General features: G+C 47.3%; 1 protein-coding gene across 1 annotated transcript; it reads right to left on the bottom strand.

Annotated features, from left to right (window-relative positions):
- Positions 1-783: 783 nt before the first annotated feature.
- LOC133232410 (keratin, type I microfibrillar 48 kDa, component 8C-1) lies at positions 784-4,597 on the bottom strand. The gene is made up of 7 exons (XM_061391769.1): positions 4,182-4,597; positions 3,902-3,984; positions 3,412-3,568; positions 2,476-2,637; positions 2,256-2,381; positions 1,864-2,084; positions 784-1,219 (listed from the first exon to the last, which is right to left on the bottom strand). The coding sequence occupies exons 1-7, from the start codon at positions 4,527-4,529 to the stop codon at positions 1,066-1,068; spliced, it is 1,251 nt and encodes a 416-aa protein (XP_061247753.1). The 5' UTR covers positions 4,530-4,597; the 3' UTR covers positions 784-1,065.
- Positions 4,598-11,220: the final 6,623 nt, after the last annotated feature.

The following is an 11,220-nucleotide window of genomic DNA, read 5'->3' on the forward strand; positions in this document are numbered from 1 at the left end:
ATGTGAGAGTTGGACTGTGAAGAAGGCTGAGCGCCAAAGAATTGATGCTTTTGAACTGTGGTGTTGGAGAAGACTCTTGAGAGTCCCTTGGACTGCAAGGAAATCCAACCAGTCCATTCTAAAGGAGATCAGCCCTGGGCTTTCTTTGGAAGGAATGATGCTAAAGCTGAAACTCCAGTACTTTGGCCACCTCATGTGAAGAGTTGACTCATTGGAAAAGACTCTGATGCTGGGAGGGATTGGGGGCAGGAGGAAAAGGGGACGACAGAGGATGAGATGGCTTGATGGTATCACCAACTCGATGGATGTGAGTTTGAGTGAACTCCAGGAGTTGATGATGGACAGAGAGGCCTGGCATGCTGCGATTCATGGGGTCACAAAGAGTTGGACACGACTGAACAACTGAACTGAACTGAATAAATAAATAAAACTTCCAGCTTAGAAAAGATGAGCTTTGCATAGCCTCTTTCCAGCCCCCAGCTCATGCCTCTTCATTTTAGTTTCAGATACAATTAACTCTAGGAGATATCCTGGTCAACAGGGGTGAAGGAGTAAACCCAAGAATGGCTGAGGGGAGATGGAGCCACACTTCAGTTGTCCTGCCCTCTTTCCTGCCCACCCCCACTCACCCACGGGACCAGCCATCTGCCTACCAGGCCTGGAGCAGCTTTCCTATCCAAGACTCAAGCCATTATATGTAAGGTTCTGCTTTCAAATGGCCTTTTATAGAATGCTCAAGCAACAGGCGTGGTGAGACAAATGAATACCAATGAGAAAGGCATGTACTTTGCCAAGGAAATTGAGTTTATTAGAAGGTTACAAGGGAGGGTTGCTGACACGTGGACAGGCTCTCTGGACAAGCCAAGAAGAAACAGTCCCCAGGGAAGGAAACTGTGGGCAGGGATCATCTTGAGGAGGTTGGGTGAGCTTCTGGATTCCCCCCCTGGGGCAGCTCCAGGCATGCACATTGTGTTTTCTAACCCGTTTGTTGGAAAGAACCAGGGCCAAGTCACAGCTCCAGAACCCTGGGCCCTGTCTCCTTGCTCCTTGGGCAACCACTGGACTCTAGCGCACATAGGAGTTGCAAGGCCCACAGCGGGAGCGGGGGACACAGGGCGTGCAGGGGGCAGCAGGAGCACAGGGGGTACAGGGACTGGAGATGCAGGGTGTGATGGTCTTGCCGCAGGCATTCGTTGTGGCACAGGGATTGCAGGGCAGCCTGGAGAAAGGGAAAGATATAAATTAAGGGAGGCTTGTGATGTAACCAGAGAGACCCTGAGAGTGGACTGCCCACTGGGACTTGACCTGACCTATAATAGAGAAGGTCACAGGCTCACCTGATACAAAGCTCACTATCAATGCTAGTGGTCTCCCTGTCATATGCTATCAAAAGTGCTGGACAGAGACTCAGAAACTCTGGTCTCAGCTCCCAACACTGTCCATTCCTAGCTGGTGACCTTGGATAAGTCACTAAACTTCTTCAAGCCCCAATCCCTTCACCCACAGAATGATGAGAATACTGATCCTGTCGACCTCATGGTAACTCTAGTGGCAGATGAGGTAGTATGTGGAAATGTACCCTCTACACAGTATGGTATTACAACATGTAAGAAATGTCATTGATCGCATATCAATATCATCACAGTAGACTGCAGAGTTGGCTGTACAATTTTAGTTTGTCCCTCAAGCAATTCGTGCCACTTTATTTTTTAATGTTAACCACATTGCTTTCTGTGCTCTGTTTGAGCATGTCTGGTGTGAAGGTATAATTTCCTCTCCAAGGTATGCAGTCTTTGCCTGGAGTCCAACTAAGAAGTATGCCTATGTGCACAAGGCTTCACCAAACACCTGCTCGGTACTCACTTGCAGTCCTCGCTGTCCAGCAGCCCCCGGTACGTGTTGATCTCACACTCCAGCCGGGCCCGCACATCCAGCAGCACCTGGTACTCCTGGTTCTGCCGCTCCAGGTCACTCCTGATCTCCGCCAGCTGTGACTCCACGTTGCCGATCAGGCCCTGCACCTGGGCCAGCTGGCAGCTGTAGCGGGCCTCCGTCTCCGTCAGGGTGTTCTCCAGGGAGTCTCTCTGTCAGAGGGAAGGGGAGGAAGGTCACAGAGCTGCTCCTTCAGGGACTTCTCCATCGCTTCCAAACAAGTCACAAGCTCCAAGAATTCAGGAGAGGGTGGTCTGGAGGGCAAACCAGTGCCCCTGACTCCCCAACCTCACCTCCTCACCAGGAGTCTCATCAATACCCACCAGGTTGTGCTGGGCCTGAAGCTCCACCTCCAGGGCGTTGACTGTGCGTCTCAGCTCAATGATCTCTGTCTGGCAGGACTGTAGCTGCTCTGAGCTGGACACCACCTGCTTGTTCAGCTCCTCAGTCTGAAACACCAAAATGCGGAAGGCAGGATCAGACCCCACCTGAAGGGCCCCAAGGGGCTGAGGGTCCTGAGACACCACGTGCTCATGTACTCACCTGCCTGATGTACCATTCCTCCACGTCCCTGCGGTTGGTCTCCACCAAGGCCTCGTACTGAGCCCTGGTCTCATTGAGCACACGGTTGAGGTCCACAGTGGGGGCAGCGTCCACCTCCACGTTGAGGCGATCTCCCAGCTGGCTCCGCAGGGTGTTGACTTCCTGTGGACGCAGAAAATGCAAGAGCGACTATCCTCAATGAAGAGTGGAACCTAAGAAATGGCACTGCTTGTTGACATCCTATTCATCTATTTCCTTGGAAAAGGAACGTCTAGTGAAACAGCTATGACAGAAGGTAAAGTGGTCTGTGTTCCATGTGTTCAACTCCTTCCCACCATGACTGTGTCATGATCCTTGGATTAAAAAAAAATTTTCCAGGGGTTTGCCTGGGGGCTATTCAAGGATGTATAAATGCCCAAATTTCCCAGGTTGTAGACTGGCTGCAGACAACCCCATAAATAAAAAGAATTGGCTGTATAATTTCAGATTGTATATCAAACCATTCTTGTCATCAAGTAAGATATTGTCATGACCCCTCCCAGGAGAGAGAAGGAACCCTGGATCATTTTTCATCAAGACTTTGAAAGAATAGAGATGTTGATTCACCAAGACTGATATTTTGGCTTTGGGGAAGAGAGATGGCTTCAAACGGCATGATCAGAGCAGTGCTGGGACTTCTACAAATCAGCAGCCAATCACAAGCCCAGGGAGGTGCCCTGGGAAACAAAAGTGATGCCCCAATTTTGAGTGAAAGATACACCTTATCTGGGAACATGGATAGGTTTCATCTCACAATGTTTTCTTTCATCATGAAGTTTTGGTGTTTTCGAAGAAATCTGAAAGATTCTTATCCCTGATTCTACCACCCCAAGTCACTAAAGCCACCCTAGGCCTGAGGCTGAGTCAGATTTCTTCATTTCTCATCTCTGGTCTCACCTCCTCATGGTTGCTCTTGAGGCAGATCAGCTCCTCCTTCAGGGACTCCACCTGGGCCTCCAGGTCGGACTTGCACAGGGTCAGCTCATCCAGGATCCTACGCAGGCCGTTGATGTCTGACTCCACCAGCTGCCGCAAGCCCAGCTCCGTCTCATACCTGCACAAGGAGAGGGTCAGAGCAGTAACTGGCAGACCCTGAAGACTCACAGGAATGATCTTGGATAACCCCAATCACCTTGCCTTCCCCCTTTGGCAGTGAGTAGACCCAGGAGACAAAGGCAGGGTGCTAGAGGCTCAGTCAAGACCCAATATTAATCCCAAAATTGACTTGAGTCCTCATCTACTTTTGTGACTCCTTTGTTTGGTCCCCCCAATCCTCTGCAGAATCCTTCATGATTGATGGTTGACTGCTGTTCAGTCAGCCATGGAAAACCCTCTTCTTTCACTGAACAAAAGGAGCGGGCACCCATGTGAAATCTGAACCACTTACTTGGTCCTGAAGTCATCTGCGGCCAGCTTGGCATTATCGATCTGCACCACCAGCCTGGCATTCTCTGACTTGGCACACAGGATCTGGGGAATGAGAGGTTTCTGGGTCAGGACTGAAAATAACTATGAAATCATTAACTTCTTTAAAAATGCTTAAAAAGCCATTTTGAAGGTAAAAGGAGGAATCAAGATGGCCTAGATGCAAGAAACACAGTTCTCTCCCCCAGACTGAGAATCCTGAGACACTCCCCCTGCTTAGAGAGGACAGCAAGGCCCCTCACCTTCTGCTGGAGCTCCTCGATGGTCCGGAAGTAGGACTGGTAGTTGGGGCACAAGAGGGGCTCCTGCTGCTGGCTCCGCTCCAGGATGCGGCTCTCCAGCTCCGCGTTCTCCCGCTCCAGCTGCCGCACCTTCTCCAGGTAGCTGGCCAGCCGGTCATTCAGGAACTGCATGGTCTCCTTCTCGTTGCCATTGAAGGAGCCCTCGCAGAACCAGTTGCAGCTGCCCACGTTGGCGGGGATGTTGCAGGCCCCGGGCAGGGTGGTGCCACAGCAGCTGGGGGGCACGCAGGGCCTGGAGGAGCAGCTGGAGCGGAAGCTCAGGTTGGGCAGGCAGAAGTTGTAAGACATGGTGCTGGAGGGAGTGAGGTGCCCGACTGAACACAGAGTCCAAGTTCTCCAAGGAGCTTGTGGGCCTTCTGCCTCTGTCGAGCATTTATACCCCATCCCCAGAGGGTGTGGACACAGTATGTAATGTCTTTTTTCTTTTTATTTTTTCACTGCTCTTCAAATGCCCTTCCCTTCAATCTGTTATAGGCCTTCCTCAGAAGAGTCCCCTGTGCCATAAATTTTTTTACTTGGCTTCTTGTTAAGTCAGGACTACTCTTCACGCTGTGCACCCATGAAATCATTGTCCTGCGGTAGACCTTCAAAGAAGCCACATGGTCTAGCCCGAGGATCTGCCCTTGTTAATTGGGAGTTAGTCCGTCCAATGACATTCTTTTGTGTTACGTGATCTGGTAAAACCATGATCAAATTCACCTCCTGGCCCACCTGGCATTTCCAGGGAGGGACTAGGATTGAATCAAGGAACAAGTTGCATTAAGTCAGAAGTGTGTTCCCTTTCCATCTGCTTTGAGACAGAATCCTTCAATGATACAGAATCCTTCAATGATGTAGAATCCAAGCCTTAGAAGACGAGAGGTGGATAAGAATCGACTCAGGCCACAGCCAAGAAGGATGGACATCTATTTGTGTAATGCCACCTGTCTATCACTCAGAAGGACTGTAAAAGGAAAAGAATCTAAAAAAGAGTGGATGTATGTATGTGTGCAGGCATGTTCAATCACTTCAGTAGTGTCCACCTCTTTGTGACCCTAAGGACTGTAGCCTACCAGGCTCCTCTGTCCATGGGATTCACCTGGCAAGAATACTGGAGTGGGTAGCCTTGCCCTCCTTCAGGGGATCTTCCCAACCAGGGATCAAACCCAGGCCTCCCACATTGCAGGCAGATTCTTTACAGCTGAGCCACTGGGGAAACCCAGATATATGTATGTGCATAACTGATTCAATTTGCTGTACAGCAGAAACTGATATAACATCATAAAACAATTTTCCTTCAATTAAAAAAAATTTTTTTAAGTAATAAGTTTTAATTAATTAAAAAAATTAAATTTAAAAAGGTCTGTAGAGAAGGGACTCCCCTGGTGGTCCAGTGGTTAAGACACCACATTTCCATTGCAGGGGCCATGGGTTCAATCCGTGGTCAGGGAACTAAAATCCTATATGCTTCCAGGTGCGGCAAAAGAAAAAGGAATGTAGAGGAATTTTAAAGATAGAGGCCTTGATAATTAGTTTGAGAATGAGAACAAGGAAGATTCTGGAAGAAGAGATCATTTAGAAAGAAGGTTGAGAAAATGCAAGCTGAGAAATCCATATAAATGCATTAAAATTAAGGAAGTCCCTGGAAGCGGGTGTGAGAAAGGAATACTGCTAGGCTTGCAAAACTTTTCCAGTGAGGTATCTAGCCATCGTGTTAGAATAGAGTGAGTGTTAAGTCTAGGAGATAGTCCAAAGGAGCCCCCTCAAGCATGAAAATTGCATGTTGGGTTTAACAGAAAATGTTTTTAAATTTCCAGTTAGAATTTCTAACATTTTGCCCAATTCTCCAAGTATAATTGTCACACCAGGAAGATGCATCATACCCTGTCCCAGGCTCCCACCATCAGCCTTACTGGGTTACCTGCTACCTGGTTTAAGAATCAAAGGTTGAAAGATGCCAAGGGAGGGGGCTCCATGGTCATGTCATTGAATCCAAGGACCTCAGTGCCCAGGAGAGAAAATGAGGAAACACGGCTAAAGGGGATTTTGCAAGACAATCTTGGAGTCACTGAAGGCACTAGAAGGTCTGAGGAAGGGGTGACCAAAGTTCTGAACATATAAATATTGCACCACCAGGTACCACCTGCCCCTTGGGGACCAGCACCCCAGCCTCTGCTGTGGTTTTGGCTGCCCTCCAGAGGCAGTTTTATTGACAGCTTATTGAAGTCCTTCCCCCCAGCAAGCTTTCATGATGGTATTCACGCAGCACTCCGCTTTGTCTCAGATGAAAGGTCCTTCATCTACCCTCTCCAAGGCCATTATTGCCACTTACTATAACGCCATTGACCAAAAGCTCCAGACTTATAATAAAATCAAAATCTCTTTGTTTTCCTCCAAGGCAATTAAAAGGGGAGAAATAGGTGGGTCCTAAGGCAAGCATCACTGAGACTTCCCAGAGGAAAGACTCAAGGCCAGGAGCTCCTGTCTCACTCATCCAGGCTTGGGACAAATGGAAAGCCCTGTGAATCAGACTGATGGGCATTTGCTCCTAGGGAACAGCACAAGCCTGCTTCCCAACTCTTGTCAGCCTGCTTTAAAGCACTGGCTTTCCAGCAAGGCACCACAATCCTGCCTTCTTCCCCACCTGGGGAGCTCAGACTAAATGCCAGCAGCATCCTTCATGATCTTTGGTCTTATCTACTGATTGGCCAGCGTAGCATCATGGAGGCTTTACACAAAGGAGAATGCTTAGGTTCTAAGTATGAGAAGATTCAAGGATTGGGACAAAAAAAAGCAGACATATCTTGCATACAATGCAGAAAGAGCCAAGAAATGGGAAAAGAGGGAAGCAGGGAGAGATGTGTTTAATAAGAAAGATAAGAATGCAAAGAAGAGGCAAGGAGGGAACCTGGAAGGAATCCTCTGAACCACAACGGGTAATGTTGATCAGACGAAGCTAGCCCATCTTCAAGTGAGGGAACCTGGAGGATGGAAAGATGAGAAGTAACCAAGACAACCTAAATGAAGGTACAGAAGAGTGGTCCACCCTGATGAGTATCCTGAGAGATGTAAATGGAGACTCAGAAGAGATCTACAGACATGGGACCATAGTTTCTGAGGCCTCAGACAGAAGTGACATTGTTCCAAGGTGTCCAGACCAGAGCATCAACTCCATGATCCAGTCTGAGATTTGTTTGTGGCTAAGAAATTCACTGTTGTCTACATCCAGGCTGCAAAATGTCAAAAGGGGCCCTGCTACCTGTTCCTGAATGATAGGAGTGTGTAGAAGAGAAAGGAAGAAAGGAGCTGGGGTAGTCACACCTGTACATCTTCAAGGCACAGTCAATCAGCAACCACAAAGATGCAGCAAAGAACAGGTTACACCTGTTACCTGCTGGCTTCTCCTGGAGATTCCTTTTTTCCCTGCAGAAGGTGAAATGGCACAAGAATTCAGGAGAGAGACAGTGGACTGAGGAGCTGGTAAGTAAACAATAATGCTACCATCCCTTTTAAATCTAGCTTCTTTCTTGCAATGCTTTCAAAATATCAATAGGCTTATGTGAATTTACTTCTTGAATTAGTGGGAAAGATGGGACTCCAGGGGCTTCCCTGGTAGATCAGACAGTAAAGAATCTGCCTGCAATGCAGGAGACCTGGGTTTGATCCCTGGACTAGGAAGATACCCTGGAGAAGGGAATTGCTACCCACTTCAGTATTTTTTCCTGGAGAATTCCGTGGACAGCCTGATGGGCTACAGTCCATGAGGTTGCAAAGAGTTGGATATGACTGAGAAACTAACAATTTCATGGGATTCCAAGATTATAAGGTCTCCATGGCCTCACACAGATTAGGAGTAGACTTCATGTACTCTCTTGATCTCCTAATTGAAGTACTTGCAGAGTTTATTCACTCAGAGAGAAACTGAGCAGTCCAGGACTATCAAACCCACAATTTTACTTAGTTAAGTTTTTTCAAAGCACGTTTAAAGAGCAGCTTCTCCATGCTGGGCATGGGATGAAACTGAAATGGAATAATCACAGTTCCTGTAGCAAATTATCATTTTATGAAAAACTCAAACTAACATGGGTTCCCCAAATATATGAGAAATGACAAGAAGATGAGGAGAGGAGATATTTTAAAGGTATACGGACATTTGGAAATTTATTTGTATTTAATGGATTTAGAAGACTGTATATATGACGTTAAGGACAGTAATCACTTTTTGAACTTCTACCAAATGCCTGGCATAGTCCCAGGACTGTGGGATTGGGGGTTGAGGGCCAGGGTGGGTGGAGAGGGGATACTTGTGGGGAACAAGCAAATGATGTGGTCTCAGTCCCGCTGAGCAGGCAGTCAAGCCTATAACTAACTCTAATGTACGGTAATATATTTGAGCCCTTCACCTCCTCTCCAAAAAAAAACAATTCCTTCCTTCCCCCTCCCTCTTTTCCCACACTTGTTCCTGCCCCAAACTCCAGTCAGGCCATTTCAACCCAGTTCATGATTCTCAGCCAAGAGGTGACGGATGCAGCCATTTCAGATTATCTCCTTGTCCCCTAAAGGAAATATATTGGTGACTCTACTCTCTAGGTGACTCAGAGGTTGGTTTCAAACAACTGATCTCACTAATCCCTAATCCCTTTAAGAATCTTTTCTTCAACCAGGCCTGGTAATGAGTTATTTTATTTTAATATCAGTTCTCATTTCTTGGTGGTTCTGAAGAATCTGTGGTCATTGAGATGAGTTTCAAAGCAGGTGAAGGAGGCTTCAAGGGATGGGGCATGGGACAGAAGATAGAAAAGAGGCAATGCTGAGTCAAGCAAGTGTAAGAGCTTCCTCTTTCTAGAAAAGGGAACAATATTAGCAGGGAGAAATAGAGGTGATGGGTGACCCTGCTGGTAGGTGGACACAGTGGCCACCCTCAGAATCAGAGAGAGATACTGGTGGTGGAGGCCTCTTGGCAGAGGGCCTTGAAGCTAATGTGAATGAGCAAACCACATGTTTAGGATGTCTGACAAGCTGGGGGAGGAAAGGGGAAGGAAGGCAAGAGAAGTGTGGGTACAAAAACTAGCCTAAAGGGGGAGCCTCAGCTGAAGGAGGCCAGGAGACTCAGCCTGCAACGTGGTGGGCAGGGAGGATATTGCAGGGTGAAAGGATGCACTGGGAAGATTATCCTTTGGGGGATTCCCAGGCCCTGCAAAATCCATCTCAGCCAGCTCCCCCCAGACTTATTGCTGTTGTTCAGTCCCTCAGTCATATCCGACTCTTTGTGACCCCGTGGACTGCAGCACACCAGGCTTCCCTGTCCTTCACCATCTCCTGGAGCTTGCTCAAACTCAAGTCCATTGAGCCAGTGATGCCATCCAACCATCTAACCATCCCCCCAGCCTTGGAGAGTGTCTAAATCTAAAGTTTTATCCAGAGGTACCTCAGTAAAATGCTTGGCAGTTTGGTTCAGGGTAATGCGCCAGGAAGGAGAAGACTTGGGCTTGAGTGCATCCCTAACTTTGAACTTCTTCTGCTGCAAAATGCAGATTGCGGAACCTGTTCTGTCTCTCTCAGGGTTTGGGGGTGGGGGCTCCAGTTGGATAACAGATGTGAAAGCACTTTGTAAATGGTAAAATGATGAACATACATACAGGGTTCTATTTCTCTTCTCCTTCTCTACCTCAATGGACAAAGTGGTCCTAGTAATGGCGGAGAGTGACTAGCCTTCTTTGATGATTTCCCACCATCACAATTGCCAGGCTTCTCATGCTATTTTCATTTTATGGCATAAGTTCTCAGATATGAAAGGATTCTCAAGCATAAACACTGTCTTATTCCCTTCAAGGAAAACAAATCAAAACATTGGTGCGATTACGGTTCTGTTGTTCTGCTGACACAAACTGAGACTTGGCCTCTGTACAGCACAATGGTTGGAAGAACAGTTGCTGGAGTAAGACTACCTGGATCTGAACCCTGGCTTCCCCACTGAGTAGCTGTGTGTCCTTGGGCCTTTAGCCTTTCTGTTATTTAGGCTTTCAGCTGTTATTTAGCCTTTCTGAGCTTTGGTTCCTCATCTGCAAAATGGGGATAACAATAATATTGGCTTCATAGGATTGCTATAGGGTTAAATGAGTGTATGTATGTAAACTTATCCATAACTTAAATTAGTGCCTGGCTAATTAGTAAGAGCTCAGAGAGTGTAAGCATCAGTGATGATGATAATGATGAAGATACGTAATGACGATGATGATGGTAGCGATGGTGATGATGGTGATGGTGATGATGAAAAAGATAATTGTGGTGGTGGTGATGGTAGTGATGATGGTAATAAAGGATTGTTTGGTTTCCAGGGAAGCTCTTCACACCTTCCCAAGCATAATTATCTCCTTTACCCAGCATTTCTTCCCAAACCACTTCACACATTCACACACAGACACACACACAGACACACAATGTCTCATCAAAGCTAATATTTTAATTATAGATGACAAGGCATTGTATATGAACTTAAGAAACACAGGTCAGTCACCTTGAGGCCCCACTGACTCATTTCATGTCACCAGAAGAATCCTTCCACCACTGAATGACTCACCTCCTCTCCATCTCCTTACATGGGAAGAACAATGCTTCCCTCCTCTCTCATGGTGCAAGAGTAAGTGGCTTTATTTTGTTAAATGGCTTTGAACTTGTTGGATGAAAGGAGCTATATAAGTACAAAGGAGAAGCAAAGGTGTTTGGGCTGGGGAGCTAAATTAAGACTGATTGAGATTGCTCTTTCTTATTGGGACCCACTCTTAGATATGTGTCTCAGGGATGCATCGCCTGTGCCCACACAGCTCTACACTTGGGAAAAGAGCAGAGGCACAGGGGAGGGGAGGGGAGGGGAGGGAAGGGTGAACAGCCTCTGACCTTCCAGAGCTTCCTACGAAGCAAGTCCTGATGGCTCCCAAGCAAATCAGTCCTGTTTGCAGAGACAGTGGCCAATAGGTAGGTTTCCAGGCTTGAAAGCAGT

Source organism: Bos javanicus, chromosome 19 (assembly GCF_032452875.1).
Source record: "Bos javanicus breed banteng chromosome 19, ARS-OSU_banteng_1.0, whole genome shotgun sequence".
NCBI classification, from domain to species: domain Eukaryota; kingdom Metazoa; phylum Chordata; class Mammalia; order Artiodactyla; family Bovidae; genus Bos; species Bos javanicus.

Coding starts and splice junctions, on each gene's coding strand:
- LOC133232410 (XM_061391769.1), bottom strand. CDS start 4,529: ATGTCTTACAACTTCTGCCTGCCCAACCTGAGCTTCCGCTCCAGCTGC. Junction 3,985..4,181: donor TCGAGGAGCTCCAGCAGAAG/GTGAGGGGCCTT, acceptor CTCATTCCCCAG/ATCCTGTGTGCCAAGTCAGA. Junction 2,085..2,255: donor TTCAGGCCCAGCACAACCTG/GTGGGTATTGAT, acceptor TCCCTCTGACAG/AGAGACTCCCTGGAGAACAC.